Raw genomic sequence first — 20,934 nt, forward strand, 5'->3', positions numbered from 1 at the left:
TATATTTTAGAGTTTGTGCTTGTAAAGCAGGATAAATTAAATCTTTCTCTTACACCTCCCTTTGTGTTGTTGTTTTGGAGGTAGCACAGCAGATCATGGCAGGATACTGATCCGGGGAGCAAATACTCACTAAGCATCTGGCTCTGGGTTTGCAGCTGCATGGCTGTTGCCATGGATTCAGTTGGATTCCTAAAGATTACAATGTACATGGAATAATAAATCGACAAATCAGCATATAGTATACTAATTAGTGCCTGTAGATCATGGTGAAGACTACCTGTTTTCAGATAGTTATTCCTGCGGGTGCTTTTTTCTGATCACAATTATCAGCATACAGTATTTATTATTCTGCTTTCATTGGACTAATCTCTCCTTGTGATTACAGGACACGCCGGGATCACAGCCATGGACACAGTGTGCATTAAAGACGAGACTGACGCCTATTCCATGGAACCCTATGAATCAGAGACTGCAGGTCCTGCAGGTGAGTAGAAAGGACTTACCTGCTCAAAGTATTCCAGTGTCCCTGTGCCACCCATTGCATATTTAGATGCTGTTTGATTTCTGTGTTGTTAAAGCATGTGGGAATCTTTGATGCTGCTTGAAAATCTTTCACAGTGTTATCCTTCTCATTTCATGAGCACAGCTGCTTATCCGGGACAATTTAAACTACAAGGTATAAGCATTCGCCCCAATTACAAATTGGGAAGATTCCAGGGGTAGGTGCAAAAAGATTGGCCCCAACTAAACCGGGAACTCTAGCCATGTTCAAAGTCTCATCCAGCAGAGCAACAGCGATTGAACCTAAACCTGCAAGGCTGCCCCAACCACGTATCTGATCAAGCAGAGTGCCTGGAAGCAGGCCTAGTCCTGGAACACTGCCCGTACAATGTCCCATGGGGCAAAGCTGCGGGAAGCAGGCTTTATGCAGGAACACTACCCGTGCTGCAAGTCTGATCTGGCAGAGCCCCTGGGTGTGGGCCTAGTGCTGGAATACTACATGTGCCGCATGTCTGATCTGGCAGAGCAGTAGGGAGGGGGTTACATCCTGGGACACTACATGTACTGCATGTCTGTTCTGGCAGCGTGCCTGGGTGTGGGTCTAGTGCTGGAACACTACATGCACCACATGTTTGATCTGGCAGAGCAGTCGGGAGGGGGTCAAATCCTGGGACACTATATGTGCCGCATGTCTGATCTGACAGAGCGCCTGGTGGTGGGTCGAGTCCTGGAGTACTGCCCGTATCACACGTCTCATGGGGCAGAGCAGTAGGGAGGGGGGTCAAATCCTGGGGCACTACATGTACTGCATGTCTGATCTTGCAGAGCAGTAGTGAGGGGGTCAACTCCTGGGACACTACATGCATTGCATGTCTGATCTGGCAGAGCAGTAGGGAGGGAGTCAAATCCTGGGACACTACATGCATTGCATGTCTGATCTGGCAGAGCAGTAGGGAGGGAGTCAAATCCTGGGACACTACATGTACCGCACGTCTGATCTGGAGAGCAGCAGGGAGGGGGTTCACATCCAAGGACACTAAATGTACCGCACGTCTGATCTGACAGAGCAGCAGAGAAGGGGTCAAATCCTGGGACACTACATGCACTGCATGTCTGATCTGGCAGAGCAGTAGGCAGGAGTCAAATCCTGGGACACAACATGTACCGCATGTCTGATCTGGCAGAGCAGTAGGGAGGGGGTCAAATTCTGGGACACTACATGCACCGCATGTCTGATTTGGCAGAGCAGTCGGGAGGTGGTCCAATCCTGGGACACTACATGTACTGCATGTCTGATCTGGCAGAGCAGTAGAGAAGGGGTCCAATCCTGGGACACTACATGTACTGCATATCTGATCTGGCAGAGCAGTAGAGAAGGGGTCAAATCCTGGGACACTAAATGCACTGCATGTCTGATCTGGCAGAGCAGTAGGGAGGGGGTCAAAACCTGGGACAGTACATGTACCGCATGTCTGATGTGGCAGAGCAGTAGGGAGGGGGTCAAATCCTGGGACACTACATGTACCGCATGTCTGATCTGGCAGAGCAGTAGGGAGGGGGGGTCAAATCCTGGGACACTACATTTCTCCAGCTTGGATTCACATGCTCATGAATATTCCCCGTCGTCAGGCTGGGAATCCTCGGTACAGAAAAAATCAGTTTCAGTTTTGTTTCTGAACTGTCTTTCTCCTATTAACCAATCACTGGTCTCTGGGTCATACTGCCCCCAGCCAATGACTGCCCTCTACCTAAGCCCCTCCTCTGGCAGCCATCTTCAGATTTTTACCGCACGTTCAAGTGTTGGGAGTCCTCGTGCTATAGCTCTCGAGCTTTTACTGCGTTTTGCGATTTTTCAAAGAGTTTAACCTCTTTTTTTTCGGTCAATCGAGCCTCAAGCTCCACCATTTCTACTTCCGATCAATGGAGACCTGTTTCGGAATTTTCAACGCCCCTCAAGGGTGAGATTTCATTGAGTTTCACTTCTCTGAGGCTTCTGGAAGATCTTTGAGGCCTACCCCGCGTGACATGGCCCAGGACAAAGGAAACACGACGCCCGGATCCAAGGTGTTCAGAAGCTGCCCTGGATGCGGATTACAAAAGGTTTTCAAGGACGATGAGCATTCCCGATGTCTCTACTGCCTTCACGAAGACAAAACGCACGTGGAAAAGGACTGTGCGTTTTGCAAGAACATGTCCGAATGGACTATGAGGGATCGTCCTGTCCGCCTCACCAACTGGCTGGAAGGGAAAAGCCCAGCGGCAGGTGAGAAGAAGAAGAAGTCCGAGCGGTCTTCTAAGACCTTTGAGGCCACCCCGGCGAAGGGGGCCCAACAGAAGGCAAAGCACCGCGAGACCGCGGGCACCGGGAGTGCCGATCGGTCGGGCTCCTCGGCTGCCAGGCAGGGCGCATTATCACCGACGCTATCAACCACGAGCCAACGCTCTGGCTCGAGGAAGAGAAAGTCGGAGAACCCGGGTAAGCTTTGGGAGAAGTCCCGGTCGATCCCGACGGAGACAACCGAGGCAGTGACCCTCCCCCCAAGGTGAAGGCCTCAGGCGCGCCTAAAGTCGTGAAGGCGACCTCGGGGCCTAGAGTTTCCCTGCCACCGCGGAGGGAATCCTCTTTTCAGCCCATCGATAAGAACCCCGTGAAACCCCAGGCACAAAAAGAGGGGGGGGGCCCGGTGGCCATTACGGACACAGATTCAGCCTCTGAAGAGGATCTGGCAGGCGTTGCAAAGGTCCTGAACAAGAAGTTCGAGGAGGCCCGGTCATATGGGAGGGTTCCCGACGAGTCGGACGAAGAAAGCGACGGCGGTGCCGATGAGGAACCGAGAGCCATGGAGGGGTCAGAGTCTGCTCCCCAACCGTCGCTCCTGTCGCAGCCGGTGCCTATGCCACAAGACAACTCGGGGGCGATCTTCATGGCGATTCAGGCATTGTGTACGGAGATAAGGACAAGGTTGCCCTTACTCCCTACGGACAATCCAGCAGAGCCTGGACCGTCGGAAAGTCCACCAAGCAAGCGGAGGAGAATTCATCCTCGCCCTCCCTTCCAGCCTTCACAGCCTTCATCTCCTTCCCCTGTTCCGAGGGATGAGACGGGAACAGAGACATCGACGACGGGGACAGATGACGACGGTGGTGACGACGGAATGGACCTTCCTTCACCACCCCCTCGGGCCTCCATGCCCGACGAAATTGGCTCCTTCCATGCCATGATCACCAGGGCATCCGAGCTTTTCCAGCTCTGCCCCGAAGAGCAGAAGAAGGAAGGGTTCCTCTACCAACGGCGTGAGGCCAAAAGGAAGACGGTCCTCTCTTTTCCATTACTGGACGACATCTGGGACAAAGGGCTGACGCTCCTGAAGAACCTTCCATGGCTCCTGCTAAGAGAGACCAGTACAAGAAGAAGTACCAGGTCCCTGATTCTGCCCCATGTGCCTTAGGGCTCAGCCGTCCCCGGATTCGGTCGTCTCGGCAGCAGCCAAGAAGAAAGCGGCAGGGGCGACGACTTCAACTTTGACTTCCCCGCCGGCAGCGAGGGGGAGAAACTGGACACCATGGGACAACGGGTCATCTCGTCTGTGGCGACGACGATTAAATCGGCCAACGCCCTCGCGATTGTGGCACGGTACGACAGGGAGCTGTGGTTTAAGATCGCTCCCCTGCTGGACTTCCTCCCAGACGACAAGAGGACTGAGGCCCTGGAGATCCTACAGGAAGGCGAAGTGGCCTCGGACCACGCCATTACGGTGGCCATGGATATTGCTGACACCGGATTTTGCCAGATGGGCAACAGCGTTTGCCTCTGTCGGCACGGCTGGCTCAAGGGACCGATTTCCGCCAGGGCGTTCAGACCAGGGTTCTGGACATGCCCTTTGACGGGAACAACCTGTTTGGCAAGACAGTAGACGATTCACTGCAGGCCATCAAGGCAGACACAGAGACTGCTCGGGCCTTAGGTGTCCTTCATCAGCGACAGCCGTCCTTTCGGAACACCGGAGGCAAGCAAGTTGCCACCAAAGGATTTGGCAGCGGCTCCTCATCGTACTGCCAGGCTGCCTGCTCCTCGTCGCAAGAGGCTTACAGAGGACGCGGCAAGACAGGAGGATCTCGTCATCATCGTCAAGGAGGCCAAGGCAGCAAGGCTGCGGCCAAGCAGGACTGAACCGGCCGTAGCGTCGGGCCCCCACCTGAGCACCTCAGTGGGAGGCCGGCTGGCGAGATTCGTCAGCGTGTGGGAGTCCATCTCCACCGACCGTTGGGTGCTGGATGCCCTGGCCCGCGGGCACACTCTGGAATTTCTAAGTGCCCCCGTATTCCACCTGTGGCCAGGAAGGAAAACCACGTCCCTCAACTCCTACTGGAGGTACGTGCGATGCTAAAAAAGGGAGCCATCAAACTCGTCCCAAAGAGGCTCCGGGGCTCCGCGTATACTCTTGCTACTTCCTCGTAAGGAAAAAGACTGGCGGATGGCGGCCCCTGCTTGACCTTCGTCGTCTAAACAAGTACATCAAGTCCCAGAAGTTCCGGATGGTCACCCTCCAGCACGTGCTGGAACAGCTGGAGGAAGGCGACTTCCTATCGTCGCTGGACTTGGAGGATGCCTACTTTCACATCCCCATTCTAAAAGGACATCGAAAGTTCCTGCGATTCGTGGTCCAAGGGCGACACTATCAGTTCAAGGCCCTTCCTTTCGGATTGAAGTCGGCCCCCCGGGTGTTCACCAAGTGCCTAGTACCAGTGGCGGCACGGCTGCGCCTGCAGGGGATCCACCTCTACCCCTACCTGGACGATTGGCTCATCCGAGCGAAGACAAGAGAACTCGCCGTCGTGCACACAGCAAAGACCATCCAACTGCTCACAGATCTGGGATTCTCGATCAACTTCGCAAAATCCCACTTGGTACCATCGCAAGTCGCCCTGTTCCTGGGAGCCAGGCTCGACACAGTGGCGCGATTGGCTTCTCCGTCGGAGGAAAGGACGAAGGCCATCTTGGGCAAGGTGCAACGACTGTCAACCATGGACGCGGCCAGGGTGAGGTCCATCAAGTCCCTGCTCGGCATGATGTCCTCGTGCATCTACCTCGTGCACCTGTGCAGGCTGCGGATGCGGCCAGTGCAAGAGTTCCTCGACGCCCGTTGGATGCAAGCGGCGGGCACCTTCGAAGACAGGATCTCGCTCAACGAGACCTTCCAGCAAGCGATCTGGTAGTGGGGCACCCGCACGCATCTGGCGGTGGGCATGGGCTTCCAGACCCCGGCACATCAGGAGACGGTGACAACGGACACCTCCCTGGAGGGATGGGGAGCGCACACCGGAGATCTCCACGCAAGAGGCCTTTGGCTTCCAGAGGAGAGGTCACTGCACATCAATGTCCTGGAGCTCCGAGCCGTGTTCTGGGCCCTCAGGTTGTTCCTTCCATCCCTCAAGGGCAAGGTGGTAAGGATCTTCGACAACACCACCACGATGTTCTACATCCGGAAACAGGGAGGCACCAGATCCCCAGCCCTATCCAAGGAGGCCCAGGATCTGTGGCACTGGGCCGTCGCCCACGGGATGTTTCTGGTACCCTTCCACCTGGCAGGAATAAAGAACACCATTGCTGACTCACTCAGCAGGGAGCTGCGCTCGTGCCACGATTGGGAACTGTGGCAGGATCAAGTGGATCTCCTATTCCAACGATGGGGCAATCCCCAGATCGACCTATTCGCAACGGCGACGAACACCAAGTGCCGGAGGTTCGCCAGCAGGTTTCCCCAGCCGGGGAGCATGGGCAATGCCTTCTCTTTCCCGTGGGACGGCCTATTCCTGTATGCGTTCCCACCGTTGCCGTTGCTACTGCGACTCATCAACCAACTCAAGACGGTCCCGGTGCAGGATGATCCTCGTTGCACCGGCGTGGCCGAGGCAGATCTGGTTCCCGGACCTTCTGGACATGTCAGCGTCCCCCCCGATCAAGCTGCCGACGGACGCGGATCTTCTCGCCAGTGAAGGGGGCGCCATCCTCCACCACGACCCGGGGTCGCTAAACTTGAAGGCCTGCCTCCTGCAGCGCTAGAGTTTGGAGGGTACGATATCCCAGCGGACTGCAAGGAGGTGCTTGCAAAGCCCAGGGCGTCCTCGACTCTCAAGTGCTATGGACACAAATGGAAGAGGTTCTGTGTCTGGTGCCGTGCACAGAAGATTAACCCTCTGCGGATTACGGCCCCTCAAGTGCTGCAGTACCTATTGTCGCTGGCCAAGGCAGGGCTAGCTCATGCCTCCATCAAGATCCATCTAGCGGCGATTTCCCGCTACACCAGTGTTAAGGAGAATTCTCTGTAAAGGCTAATTTCCCAAACCTAGTGAGTCCCCCAGCAGCTTTGCTGGATTTTTGGGGTTATTTTTTTCTCCTGCTAAGAGTGAGACTCTTTTCCTCCCACTCTTAGGCATGATTTGAGATGTACCTTTGGCTTTGTATGTGTTCATGTGCTATGGGGTAACCTCTTTTTACTCCATAGGGCATCATCTGTTTTCCTATGTGTGTTACACAGCACCCTCAGTGCAGTAACACAGGGGTGTCATAGTGACCCCCAAACATAGACTCCATACCCTGGGACTGCCTACTGTCTCCCAGGGCATGTAAAGTCACCATTGGCTTTACTAGTCCAAATCTGTGAACAGAACCAGTACAAACCATCATATTGTGGAAGTACTGGGTAGGGGTAATTCGATTGCCGCTGGGTCTGTTTTCAAGGGGGCACTGTCCAGTCCCCCCTTGTCGAGTTTCTGGCTGGTGGCAGTGGTTACCACGCAAAATATTCCTTCGGAATATTCTCTATGGGATTTTCCCATTGCTTTTAAACGCACAACTTTTTGGTGCAATGTTAAAGATACCGCCGGTTTATTTATTTAATATCAATTCCCTGGTTGGGTCTTTTTGCCAGAACTCGGTTCCAAAATGGTGTTTGTGTCCGTCTCTGTGACTCCAACAAAGGTCGAGCCCTCTGTTCCACTATTTTGGCGGGCTTCTCCACAGAAGCCCTCCAAGTGGTGCCACTCTGTCTGGGTTCCTTAGGAGGGTTGGAGGGGGGTTTAGGCACCCTGGACTGCATTGCCTCTGCAACCCAAGTCGCACTCTCTTCTGATTGGCCCAGTGGTGAGCCGCCCGGCTCACCACTTAGCATGTGTGATTGACAGCTAGGCTGAATGAATGGGGGTTTTCTGCATAAAAGCAGGCCTTTGGGACTGGAACTTCAGAAGTCGCCACAGGACCTAAGAATCCGACGAGGAAGAAGCTGAGCCACCTGCAACCCGACGACACCACCGGTGAAGCCCTGCTGCACAAACTCACCACTTTCCAACGACAAGGAAGATCTTCATCTGGAGAGTCTGTCCCCCTTAGAGCTGATAGGAACAACCAGTTCACCTTCTTTCGCTCCCAGAAGCGTTCCTTGGTCGAATCGCCCGTGCCAAGCACCCCGCCGGCCAGATAGCCAAGCTCACCACTTTTGACCGCGAATAAAAGGACCGCACCTTTTAATCGGAAACTCTGTGGCTGGTTTCATCCCTGGGCAGTGCAACGACTCCAAACTTCCTCTACGACGAGATCCTCTCTTCCTCTGACTGGAACACCGAGCTGCAACCACTGCCAGGAACAACTGCCTCCGCTGGAGCCTCCTTCCCGCTTAAGGTACTGTGTCCTGCCTGGCCTCCCTTTCTACAGAGTGCTCAAGGTGTCCCCTAAATCCTTGTCCTCTATACTGGGTTGGCCCCAGACCTGCTAACCTTGCCTTTCTGAAGTATTCCTACTCCTTTTTGACTTTTCTACAAAGACTTTAAGTGCATTTCCACTGTGTGATGTTGGGCACATTCCGCCTTGCTCTCTCCAAGAGTGGGCCTGGCCTATGCACTTTTTGCTCTACAGTAGACCCTTCCTTTCTTGACTTGCTGTGGTTCCTTAAAAGTGTTGGTATTGTGATATTTCCAAACTCTGCCTTTTCTCTCCATTTTTAAACTGAATTATTGGAGTGCCATCTAACGTTACACGCTCACCTCTGTTTTGCAAATAAGTGGTGTCTCAACTTAGACTTTTCGAATAATTTAATCAGGGAGGTGTATATACTTCTAGTGACTGTGTTTGAACTTGCTTGACATAAGTGCCAGTGTATTTTTACAAGTGTGTTTTTAAATAAATAATTATATACTTTTATACCAAAGCTCTGGTCAGTGTTTGCTTGTGCTACTGTCTTTTTGTACCTAATGTCTATGCTCTATATACTGCCTAACTCTTCTTGAGAGAAGTCTGACTGCTCAGCCACAGCTACCAGGTAAATCTGGGTGGTGCAGACTGCTACCATTTGGGTTTACTGCCAACACCTGTAGTCTTAATCTTTTTGCAGTGCCCCCTAAGGGAACTGCACAGGATTTTGCCTAACAACCAGAACTCTGGGGCGGTCATCACTATGGTCCAACCGCCTGGTGAAGGAGTTCATGAAAGGACTGTTCCAGTCATTCCCACCGGTGAAGGGTCCGGCCCCGGCCTGGTAGCTCAACGTGGTGCTGAGCAGGCTCATGGGGCCGCCATTTGAGCCGCTACACTCGGCACCGTTGAAGTTCCTTTCGTGGAAGATAGTGTTTCTTGTGGCCATCACCTCCGCACGACGAGTGGGAGAGATCCAGGCCCTCTCCTGTAAGCCTCCATACCTGACTTTCCACGGGACAAGGGTAGTGCTGAAAACGCACCCCTCCTTCATGCCCAAGATGCCGTCGGATTTCCATCTCAATGAGCCCTTGGTTTTACCTGTTATCTTTCCGTCGCCTTCGTCACCGGCCGAGAGGACTTCGCACTCGCTGGATGTGGCTAGAGCACTGAAGTTCTACGTGGACAGCTCGAAGACCCTTCGGAAGACATCACAGCTGTTTGTGAACTTTGGACCTGTGAACCAAGGGAACGCTCTCTCAAAGGCTTCCATTTCCAGATGGCTCTCCGGTGCAGTAAGGAGGGCATCAAATCCTGGGACACTACACGCACCGCATGTCTGACCTGGCAGAGCAGTCGGGAGGGGGTCACGTCCTGGGACACTAAATGTACTGCATGTCTGACCCGGCAGAGCAGTGGGGGGTTCAAATCCTGGGATACTACATGTGCCGCATGTCTCATCTGGCAGAACGCCTGGGTGTGGGCTGAGTCCTGGAGCACTGCCCCTATCACACGTCTCATGGGGCAAAGCAGTAGGGATGGGGTCACCTATTGAGACACTACATGTACTGCATGTATGACCTGATTGAGCAGCAGGGAAAGGGTAAACTCTTGGGACATGTAAAGAGGGCATGGTATCAAAGCAAGACAGACACAAGTGATCACAGTTCAAGGGTGTTTATTAAATTGTAAAATGGGTGAGATAAACGCCTAATCTAAACCTAAATCTAAGATTGGAGCAAGCTAAGACCATAAAATAATAATAATACAGTCCTAGTGGAGTCTAGTCAAATAAAAAGTCTGTATACTAAAAAACCTATTGCCAATCCTTAACGTTATGTTATAAAAATAGTGTGGGATAATGTTTCACAAGAAAAGAACAAAGTTTTCACAAAATGATAGTCAGCATGTTATGGTCTCCCTTCTCCATGTTTTTAGCTTGGGACAAGGTGGGAATCTTGAGCACAGCACTCTCCTGGGCTTCTGGCACAAGCGTACAGTTCCTTTTCTCTACATCAGGGCCTTCTGTGCCGAAGTCTCTTCTCATCCAAAGTCTCTTGCTTCAGAGGGCCTGATGTGCTAAAACAACAAAACAAACAGTTCCTTCTGCTAATCTTCACATCGGGTGGTTACCCTCCACCCTTGGATCACCCTCAGTTGGGCTCCGATCCGCCTCTCACTCGTCAGCCTCCCTCAATCGCGCTCAGACCAACCATTCACTCTGGACATCCCCCAGTTGGGTTCATACTTGTCATCACAATGTTGTTCACTTGGCTTCTTCACACCTTTTCTCCTGACGTCCCTCAGTCGGGTTCACTATCGCCTTTCAATCACAATTTCCTTATTTGTAATATTCAAGAGTCTCAATGGGCCTCATTACAAGTTTGCCGGTCTGGTAACAATGGTGCCGGTAAGCTACCAGCACCGTTGTTACTGGACCGGCAAACTACGAGTTCTGCGGGTGGGCGCCCACCTTCCCGCCCAATGTCTTTTTACACAACTACCTTTTTAGTTAAGTCCCCCCCTAGTTAAGCTCAGACCTTTCACAGCAATTGACAACTTTAAACAAAGACTTCTGAAGGGCGATCAGGTCTCATTGGGTCATTCTGTTAGCCTATGGCAAGTGAATGTTTATTCTCAAAGTCATAGTTCACACTGTGTTCTCCTTCGCCGGGCCTAAACGCCTGTTTCACAATTCCCTCAGTCAAGTGCACAATTTCACAATTGCCAAATTCTTCTACAACGTGTCAAGGACTTTGATTGTACAAGGTATTTGGCTTGACCCTTGTATGACCGCCTTGACACCTCACGTCGGCCTTCCCTATGGCCTCTTGGTACTCGTAGTTTTAATACCCTTTTCGATCAATACAGTCTCTTTGTGAAGGAGAGGGGTACTAGCTAGAATTTTTTGAATGAGCGCCCACAAATGGCGCCGGACCACTCTATCTCTGGTACCAAGTTCGTTCACAAAAGACCTCTGTATCTTAATCTTCTTAATGTTGCCACTGCAACCTCGAGCCTAACACAGTCTGACCCACTATCAGGTTCTTCCGACTCACCGGCTGTGCTGAACTCGGCATTTCTTTTGCTGCTGGAATCAAAGACGGTACCACAATGCAAACCACATTTCCCCGCCCTGGCTATCAGTGAGGGGGGGTTCCATGTACCGCTGACATCAGTCACACGATTCGCCAGCTGTGATTCCTGGTCTTATGTTTCTTTTGTCAGAGGCTTCGTGGGTCTGGGTTGAAAAGGGCAAGGGAGACTCCCCCCCCCCCTTGACGTCCTTTCAGGTCTTGCTGCCTTTCCCCTCCGTTTGAACTGCCGTCCTGGAATAACTGCTTCCTCGTGCATTCGGCCTTGCTCAGCGTGTGCTCTTGTGCTCCTCCTTTTATCCCAGTGGAGAAGGGAAAGGGCATTCAGGTGTGTGTAGTTGGCGATAATTGCCTGACTCTGGTGTTGGGACATGTCAGGTAAACAGCTCTGTTGCCGTTCACTGTGAGGGAAAGTGTTCGTGTTGGAAAGTGGGGGGAGGGGTAGAGTTTTTATGTATCCTACTGGGCAGGATGGGGAAAAGGTGTCATAAGGAAGGGGATACTGCGTCTCACCATTCAGTGCCCCACTTCCACTCCCCGAAGACCCCTCATCCAGGTGACCCTCCTGCACTGGTCCACCCCCAGGAACTGGATCCAATAGCGATGGCTGTGTTTTGGCCACCTGGATGACAGATCCCTGGGGGCTAGTGAGTGAGACACTTTCAGGTTTCTCACAGACACTACATGTACTGCATGTCTGATCTGGCGGAGCAGTAGGAAGGTAGTCAAATCCTGGGACACTACATGTACTGCATGTCTGATCTGGCGGAGCAGTAGGAAGGTAGTCAAATCCTGGGACACTACATGTACTGCATGTCTGATCTGGCAGAGCAGTAGGGAGGGGATCAAATCCTGGGATACTACATGCACTGCATGTCTGATCTGGCAGAGCAGTAGGGAGGGAGTCAAATCCTGGGACACTACATGTGCCGCATGTCTGATCTGGCAGAGCATTAGGGAGGGGGTCCAATCCTGGGACACTACATGTTCTGCATGTCAGACCTGGCAGAGCAGTAGAGAGAGAGAGTCAAATCCTGGGACACTACATGCACCGCATGTCTGATCTGGCAGAGCAGTAGGGAGGGAGTCAAATCCTGGGATACTACATGCACTGCATGTCTGATCTGGCAGAGCAGTAGGGAGGGTGTCCAATCCTGGGACACTACATGTACCGCATGTCTGATCTGGCAGAGCAGTAGGGAGGGAGTCAAATCCTGGGATACTACATGCACTGCATGTCTGATCTGGCAGTGCAGTAGGGAGGGAGTCAAATCCTGGGATACTACATGCACTGCATGTCAGACCTGGCAGAGCAGTAGAGAGAGAGAGTCAAATCCTGGGACACTACATGCACCGCATGTCTGATCTGGCAGAGCAGTAGGGAGGGAGTCAAATCCTGGGATACTACATGCACTGCATGTCTGATCTGGCAGAGCAGTAGGGAGGGAGTCAAATCCTGGGATACTACATGCACCGCATGTCTGATCTGGCAAACCAGAGAAGCAGGGAGCCAGTTCAATCTGTCAACACTACATGTATCACAGTAGGCTAGGCAATGGGACGGGACACTGTGGTTGTGTGGATCCCACCCGCTTTGTGTTGCTGGTCCCAGAGATGGTAGACAGTGGATCACCAAGGCTCCCCAGCCTCTTGTGTTTGCTGAGCAAGTCACAGGTGTGGGATAAACGAAGATCCACACAATATAATGTTGAAGAGTAGCAAAGAATCGAGACAGGTTATTCTATTCAAATGTAATAATAACAAACATACAGTCTGTCTGCTTCCAACATTCCATCAGCCAACCTGACCCCATCTATAAAATCTGATGGGTATTAAATAGAATATGACGACAAACAGGAGAACATATCTCTAATAATGATGCCTAAGTCCCTTTTCTATTTCTCCATTAGTCCATCATCGGTCGCTGATGGACCTGCTACGCTCATTGCATGACTCGAAAGCTTCTGGATTGTTAGTCTCTGCGGTAACTCTGGGGCCACCTGCCAGCTTCCTCTCTGTCTAGTACATGTCCACAGTCCCATATTCTGATACCAGGATCTCAGTGTTTAAGTGTCCAGGCCTTGTGGTGCTTCCTGGTGTCATGGCCTTCATGTGCAGAATCCGCAGTCTAGCATGCTAGCTGCCTAATGCAGCACTGGCCGCATATTAATGCACCGTCTGCTCTAATAATAGTGGTCTCCGGTAACTGGACAGAAGGCCTAACGGATGCAGTCTCATAATGTTACTTATTTGTGCAAACACACTTTTATGTTCAGTATCCATGCTGTAAGTGAAAAGTGTGCAACCCTAACTAAGAGGAAACCTAAAATGATGGAATGCTGAAACCTGTTGAGGATGAACGGAAATGGCGGAATTATATGACGCCATCACACCGTTTACCTTGGAAAGATGACTGTACTGCAATTTTAGGAGCCAATTCAGTATCCAGTGAAAATAGTGAAAACAATTATAGAGAATACAATAACAGCAAATAGAAAAAAGAGAAAAATAATCACACATGTTTAAAAATATATATAAGGGGTGGGGTAAGGGGCTACAAGTGGTGGGGCGGGTAGGATAGGGTTACACGCATAGGGAATCGGGGGGGGCTTGGAGAGGAGGGCCCAAATGGACAAAAGAAAAAATGGGATATTCTTTTCTCTGTTTTTAATTCACTGTTTTCTATTGGATAAACTCAATACGATCCACCAATTCTACCTTACCCTGATCCTGGATGCAGGCCCATTTTCAAGGATGGATGAGATTGATATTTCCAAAGATTTTGCTGTTCATGAAATAAAAAATGATCCGAACATGTTATGTAACTAATAGGAACACATCATGTTCATACTGTAGCTCTTTTACTGAGCATGAAAGTGAAGGGTGCAAGGTGCTGCATTCCTGCATATCGTATCATACTGTACCTCTTTTACTGAGCATGAAAGAGAAGAGTGGAAGGCGCTGCATTCCTGCATATCGTATCATACTGTACCTCTTCTAGTGAGCATGAACGAGAAGAATGGAAGGCGCTGTATTCCTGCATATCGTATCATACTGTACCTCTTTATCGTATCATACTGTACCTCTTTTACTGAGCATGAAAGAGAAGAGTGGAAGGTCCTGTATTCCTGCATATCGTATCATACTGTACCTCTTTTACTGAGCATGAAAGAGAAGAGTGGTAGGCGCTGAATTCCTGCATATCGTATCATACTGTACCTCTTTTACTGAGCATGAACGAGAAGAGTGAAAGGCGCTGCATTCCTGCATATCGTATCATACTGTACCTCTTTTTGTGAGCATGAAAGAGAAGAGTGGAAGGCGCTGCATTCCTGCATATCGTATCATACTGTACCTCTTTTAGTGAGCATGAAAGAGAAGAGTGGAAGGTGCTGTATTCCTGCATATCGTATCATACTGTACCTCTTTTAGTGAGCATGAGAGAAGAGTGGAAGGTGCTGTATTCCTGCATATCGTATCATACTGTACCTCTTTTACTGAGCATGAAAGAGAAGAGTGGAAGGCGCTGCATTCCTTCAAATCGTATCATACTGTACCTCTTTTACTGAGCATGAACGAGAAGAGTGGAAGGCGCTGTATTCCTGCATATCGTATCATACTGTACCTCTTTTACTGAGCACGAAAGTGAAGGGTGCAAGGCTCTGCATTCCTGCATATCGTATCATACTGCACCTCTTTTACTGAGCATGAATTGAGAAGAGTGGTAGGCGCTGCATTCCTGCATATCGTATCATACTGTACCTCTTTTACTGAGCATGAAAGAGAAGAGTGGAAGGTGCTGTATTCCTGCATATCGTATCATACTGTACCTCTTTTACTGAGTATGAAAGAGAAGAGTGGAAGGTGCTGTATTCCTGCATATCGTATCATACTGTACCTCTTTTACTGAGCATGAAAGAGAAGAGTGGAAGGCGCTGTATTCCTGCATATCGTATCATACTGTACCCCTTTTACTAAGCATGAAAGAGAAGAGTGGTAGGGGCTGCATTGCTGCATATCGTATCATACTGTACCTCTTTTAGTGAGCATGAAAGAGAAGAGTGGAAGGTGCTGTATTCCTGCATATCGTATCATACTGTACCTCTTTTACTGTGCATGAAAGAGAAGAGTGGAAGGCGCTGCATTCCTTCAAATCGTATCATACTGTACCTCTTTTACTGAGCATGAACGAGAAGAGTGAAAGGCGCTGCATTCCTTCATATCGTATCATACTGTACCTCTTTTACTGAGCATGAAAGAGAAGAGTGGAAGGCGCTGCATTCCTTCAAATCGTATCATACTGTACCTCTTTTACTGAGCATGAACGAGAAGAGTGAAAGGCGCTGCATTCCTGCATATTGTATCATATTGTACCTATTTTACTGAGCATGAAAGAGAAGAGTGGAAGGCGCTGTATTCCTGCATATCGTATCATACTGTACCCCTTTTACTGAGCATGAAAGTGAAGGGTGCAAGGCGCTGCATTCCTGCATATCGTATCATACTGCACCTCTTTTACTGAGCATGAAAGAGAAGAGTGGTAGGCGCTGCATTCCTGCATATCGTATCATACTGTACCTCTTTTAGTGAGCATGAAAGAGAAGAGTGGAAGGCGCTGTATTCCTGCATATCGTATCATACTGCACCTCTTTTACTGAGCATGAAAGAGAAGAGTGGTAGGCGCTGTATTCCTGCATATCGTATCATACTGCACCTCTTTTAGTGAGCATGAAAGAGAAGAGTGGAAGGTGCTGTATTCCTGCATATCGTATCATACTGTACCTCTTTTACTGAGCATGAAAGAGAAGAGTGGTAGGCGCTGTATTCCTGCATATCGTATCATACTGTACCTCTTTTACTGAGCATGAAAGAGAAGAGTGGAAGGTCCTGTATTCCTGCATATCGTATCATACTGTACCTCTTTTAATGAGCATGAAAGTGAAGAGTGGAATGTTCTGTATTCCTGCATATCGTATCATACTGTACCTCTTTTACGGAAAGTGAAGAGTGGAAGGTGCTGTATTCCTGCATATCGTATCATACTGTACCTCTTTTACTGAGCATGAAAGAGAAGAGTGGAAGGTCCTGTATTCCTGCATATCGTATAATACTGTACCTCTTTTACTGAGCATGAAAGTGAAGAGTGGAATGTTCTGTATTCCTGCATATCGTATCATACTGTACCTCTTTTACTGAGCATGAAAGAGAAGAGTGGAAGGTGCTGCATTCCTTAATATCGTATCTTTCTGTACCTCTTTTACTGAGCATGAACGAGAAGAGTGGAAGGCGCTGTATTCCTGCATATCGTATCATACTGTACCTCTTTTACTGAGCATGAAAGAGAAGAGTGGAAGGTGCTGTATTCCTGCATATCGTATCATACTGTACCTCTTTTACTGAGTATGAAAGAGAAGAGTGGAAGGCGCTGTATTCCTGCATATCGTATCATACTGTACCTCTTTTACTGATCATGAAAGAGAAGAGTGGTAGGCGCTGCATTGCTGCATATCGTATCATACTGTACCTCTTTTAGTGAGCATGAAAGAAAAGAGTGGAAGGCGCTGTATTCCTGCATATTGTATCATACTGTACCTCTTTTACTGAGCATGAAAGAGAAGAGTGGAAGGTGCTGTATTCCTGCATATCGTATCATACTGTACCTCTTTTACTGAGCATGAAAGTGAAGGGTGCAAGGCGCTGCATTCCTGCATATCGTATCATACTGCACCTCTTTTACTGAGCATGAAAGAGAAGAGTGGTAGGAGCTGCATTCCTGCATATCGTATCATACGGTACCACTTTTACTGCGCATGAAAGAGAAGAGTGGAAGGCGCTGTATTCCTGCATATCGTATCATACTGTACCTCTTTTACTGAGCATGAAAGAGAAGAGTGGAAGGCACTGTATTCCTTCATATCGTATCATACTGTACCTCTTTTACTGAGCATGAAAGAGAAGAGTGGAAGGTGCTGCATTCCTTAATATCGTATCTTACTGTACCTCTTTTACTGAGCATGAACGAGAAGAGTGGAAGGCGCTGTATTCCTGCATATTGTATCATACTGTACCTCTTTTACTGAGCATGAAAGAGAAGAGTGGAAGGTGCTGTATTCCTGCATATCGTATCATACTGTACCTCTTTTACTGAGCATGAAAGAGAAGAGTGGAAGGCGCTGTATTCCTGCATATCGTATCATACTGTAGCTCTTTTACTGAGCATGAAAGAGAAGAGGGGAAAGCGCTGCATTCCTTCATATCATACCATACTGTACCTCTTTTACTGAGCATGAAAGAGAAGAGTGGTAGGCGCTGCATTCCTGCATATCGTATCATACTGTACCTCATTTACTAAGCATGAAAGAGAAGAGTGGTAGGCGCTGCATTGCTGAATATCGTATCATACTGTACCTCTTTTAGTGAGCATGAACGAGAAGAGTGGAAGGCGCTGTATTCCTGCATATCGTATCATACTGTACCTCTTTTACTGAGCATGAAAGAGAAGAGTGGTAGGCGCTGCATTCCTGCATATCGTATCATACTGTACCTCTTTTACTAAGCATGAAAGAGAAGAGTGGAAGGCGCTGTATTCCTGCATATCGTATCATACTGTACCTCTTTTACTGAGCATGAAAGAGAAGAGTGGAAAGCGCTGCATTCTTTCATATCGTACCATACTGTACCTCTTTTACTGAGCATGAAAGAGAAGAGTGGTAGGCGCTGCATTCCTGCATATCGTATCATACTGTACCTCTTTTACTGAGCATGAAAGAGAAGAGTGGTAGGCGCTGCATTGCTGCATATCGTATCATACTGTACCTCTTTTACTGAGCATGAAAGTGAAGAGTGGAAGGCGCTGCATTCCTGCATATCGTATCATACTGTACCTCTTTTAGTGAGCATGAAAGAGAAGAGTGGTAGGTCCTGTATTCCTGCATATCGTATCATACTGTACCTCTTTTACTGAGCATGAAAGTGAAGAGTGGAAGGCGCTGTATTCCTGCATATCGTATCATACTGTATCTCTTTTAGTGAGCATGAAAGAGAAAAGTGGAAGACGCTGCATTCCTTCATATCGTATCATACTGTACCTCTTTTACTGAGCATGAACGAGAAGAATGGAAGGCGCTGTATTCCTGCATATCGTATCATACTGTACCTCTTTTACTGAGCATGAAAGAGAAGAGTGGAAGGTCCTGTATTCCTGCATATCGTATCATACTGTACCTCTTTTACTGAGCATGAAAGAGAAGAGTGGAAGACGCTGCATTCCTTCATATCGTATCATACTGTACCTCTTTTACTGAGCATGAACGAGAAGAATGGAAGGCGCTGTATTCCTGCATATCGTATCATACTGTATCTCTTTTAGTGAGCATGAAAGAGAAAAGTGGAAGGCGCTGTATTCCTGCATATCGTATCATACTGTACCTCTTTTACTGAGCATGAACGAGAAGAATGGAAGGCGCTGTATTCCTGCATATCGTATCATACTGTACCTCTTTTACTGAGCATGAAAGAGAAGAGTGGAAGGCGCTGTATTCCTGCATATCGTATCATACTGTACCTCTTTTACTGAGCATGAAAGAGAAGAGTGGAAGACGCTGCATTCCTTCAAATCGTATCATACTGTACCTCTTTTACTGAGCATGAACGAGAAGAATGGAAGGCGCTGGATTCCTGCATATCGTATCATACTGTACCTCTTTTACTGAGCATGAAAGAGAAGAGTGGAAGGCGCTGTATTCCTGCATATCGTATCATACTGTACCTCTTTTACTGAGCATGAAAGTGAAGAGTGGAAGGCGCTGTATTCCTGCATATCGTATCATACTGTACCTCTTTTACTGAGCATGAAAGAGAAGAGTGGAAGGTCCTGTATTCCTGCATATCGTATCATACTGTACCTCTTTTACTGAGCATGAACGAGAAGAATGGAAGGCGCTGTATTCCTGCATATCGTATCATACTGTACCTCTTTTACTGAGCATGAAAGAGAAGAGTGGAAGGTCCTGTATTCCTGCATATTGTATCATACTGTACCTCTTTTACTGAGCATGAAAGAGAAGAGTGGAAGGCGCTGCATTCCTTCATATCGTATCATACTATACCTCTTTTACTGAGCATGAACGAGAAGAATGGAAGGCGCTGCATTCCTGCATATCGTATCATACTGTACCTCTTTTACTGAGCATGAAAAAGAAGAGTGGAAGGTCCTGTATTCCTGCATATCGTATCATACTGTACCTCTTTTACTGAGCATGAAAGTGAAGAGTGGAAGGTGCTGTATTCCTGCATATCGTATCATACTGTACCTCTTTTACTGAGCATGAAAGAGAAAAGTGGAAGGCGCTGTATTCCTGCATATCGTATCATACTGTACCTCTTTTACTGAGCATGAAAGAGAAGAGTGGAAGACGCTGCATTCCTTCATATCGTATCATACTGTACCTCTTTTACTGAGCATGAACGAGAAGAATGGAAGGCGCTGCATTCCTGCATATCGTATCATACTGTACCTCTTTTACTGAGCATGAAAGAGAAGAGTGGAAGGTCCTGTATTCCTGCATATCGTATCATACTGTACCTCTTTTACTGAGCATGAAAGTGACGAGTGGAAGGTGCTGTATTCCTTCATATCGTATCATACTGTACCTCTTTTACTGAGCATGAACGAGAAGAATGGAAGGCGCTGTATTCCTGCATATCGTATCATACTGTACCTCTTTTACTGAGCATGAAAGAGAAGAGTGGAAGGCGCTGCATTCCTTCAAATCGTATCATACTGTACCTCTTTTACTGAGCATGAACGAGAAGAATGGAAGGCGCTGTATTCCTGCATATCGTATCATACTGTACCTCTTTTACTGAGCATGAAAGAGAAGAGTGGAAGGCGCTGCATTCCTTCAAATCGTATCATACTGTACCTCTTTTACTGAGCTTGAACGAGAAGAGTGAAAGGCGCTGCATTCCTGCATATCGTATCATATTGTACCTATTTTACTGAGCATGAAAGAGAAGAGTGGTAGGCGCTGCATTCCTTCATATCGTACCATACTGTACCTCTTTTACTGAGCATGAAAGAGAAGAGTGGTAGGCGCTGCATTCCTGCATATCGTATCATACTGTACCTCTTTTACTAAGCATGAAAGAGAAGAGTGGTAGGCGCTACATTGCTGCATATCGTATCATACTGTACCTCTTTTAGTGAGCATGAAAGAGAAGAGTGGAAGGCGCTGCATTCCTGCATATTATATCATACTGTACCTCTTTTAGTGAGCATGAAAGAGAAGAGTGGTAGGCGCTGCATTGCTGCATATCCTATCATACTGTACCTCTTTTAGTGAGCATGAAAGAGAAGAATGGAAGGCGCTGCATTCCTGCTTATCGTATCATACTGTACCTCTTTTAGTGAGCATGAAAGAGCAGAGTGGAAGGTGCTGTATTCCTGCATATCGTATCATACTGTACCTCTTTTAGTGAGCATGAAAGAGAAGAGTGGAAGGTGCTGTATTCCTGCATATCGTATCATACTGTACCTCTTTTAGTGAGCATGAAAGAGAAGAGTGGAAGGTGCTTTATTCCTGCATATCGTATCATACTGTACCTCTTTTACTGCGCATGAAAGGGAAGAGTGGAAGGCGCTGCATTCCT

At 48.6% G+C, this 20,934-nt stretch overlaps 1 protein-coding gene across 1 annotated transcript in view; it reads left to right on the forward strand.

Annotated features, from left to right (window-relative positions):
• Window positions 1–20,934, forward strand: part of LOC138489489 (zinc finger protein 345-like) — a 194,371-nt gene that overhangs the window by 117,370 nt on the left and 56,067 nt on the right. Inside the window, exon 6 of the mRNA XM_069617230.1 lies at window positions 386–484. Within this exon, the coding sequence (XP_069473331.1) occupies window positions 386–484 (99 nt within the window). The remainder of the gene's footprint in view (window positions 1–385; window positions 485–20,934) is intronic.

Source organism: Ambystoma mexicanum, chromosome 9, assembly GCF_040938575.1.
Source record: "Ambystoma mexicanum isolate Mex_15411 chromosome 9, UKY_AmexF1_1, whole genome shotgun sequence".
In the NCBI taxonomy this organism is placed as follows: domain Eukaryota; kingdom Metazoa; phylum Chordata; class Amphibia; order Caudata; family Ambystomatidae; genus Ambystoma; species Ambystoma mexicanum.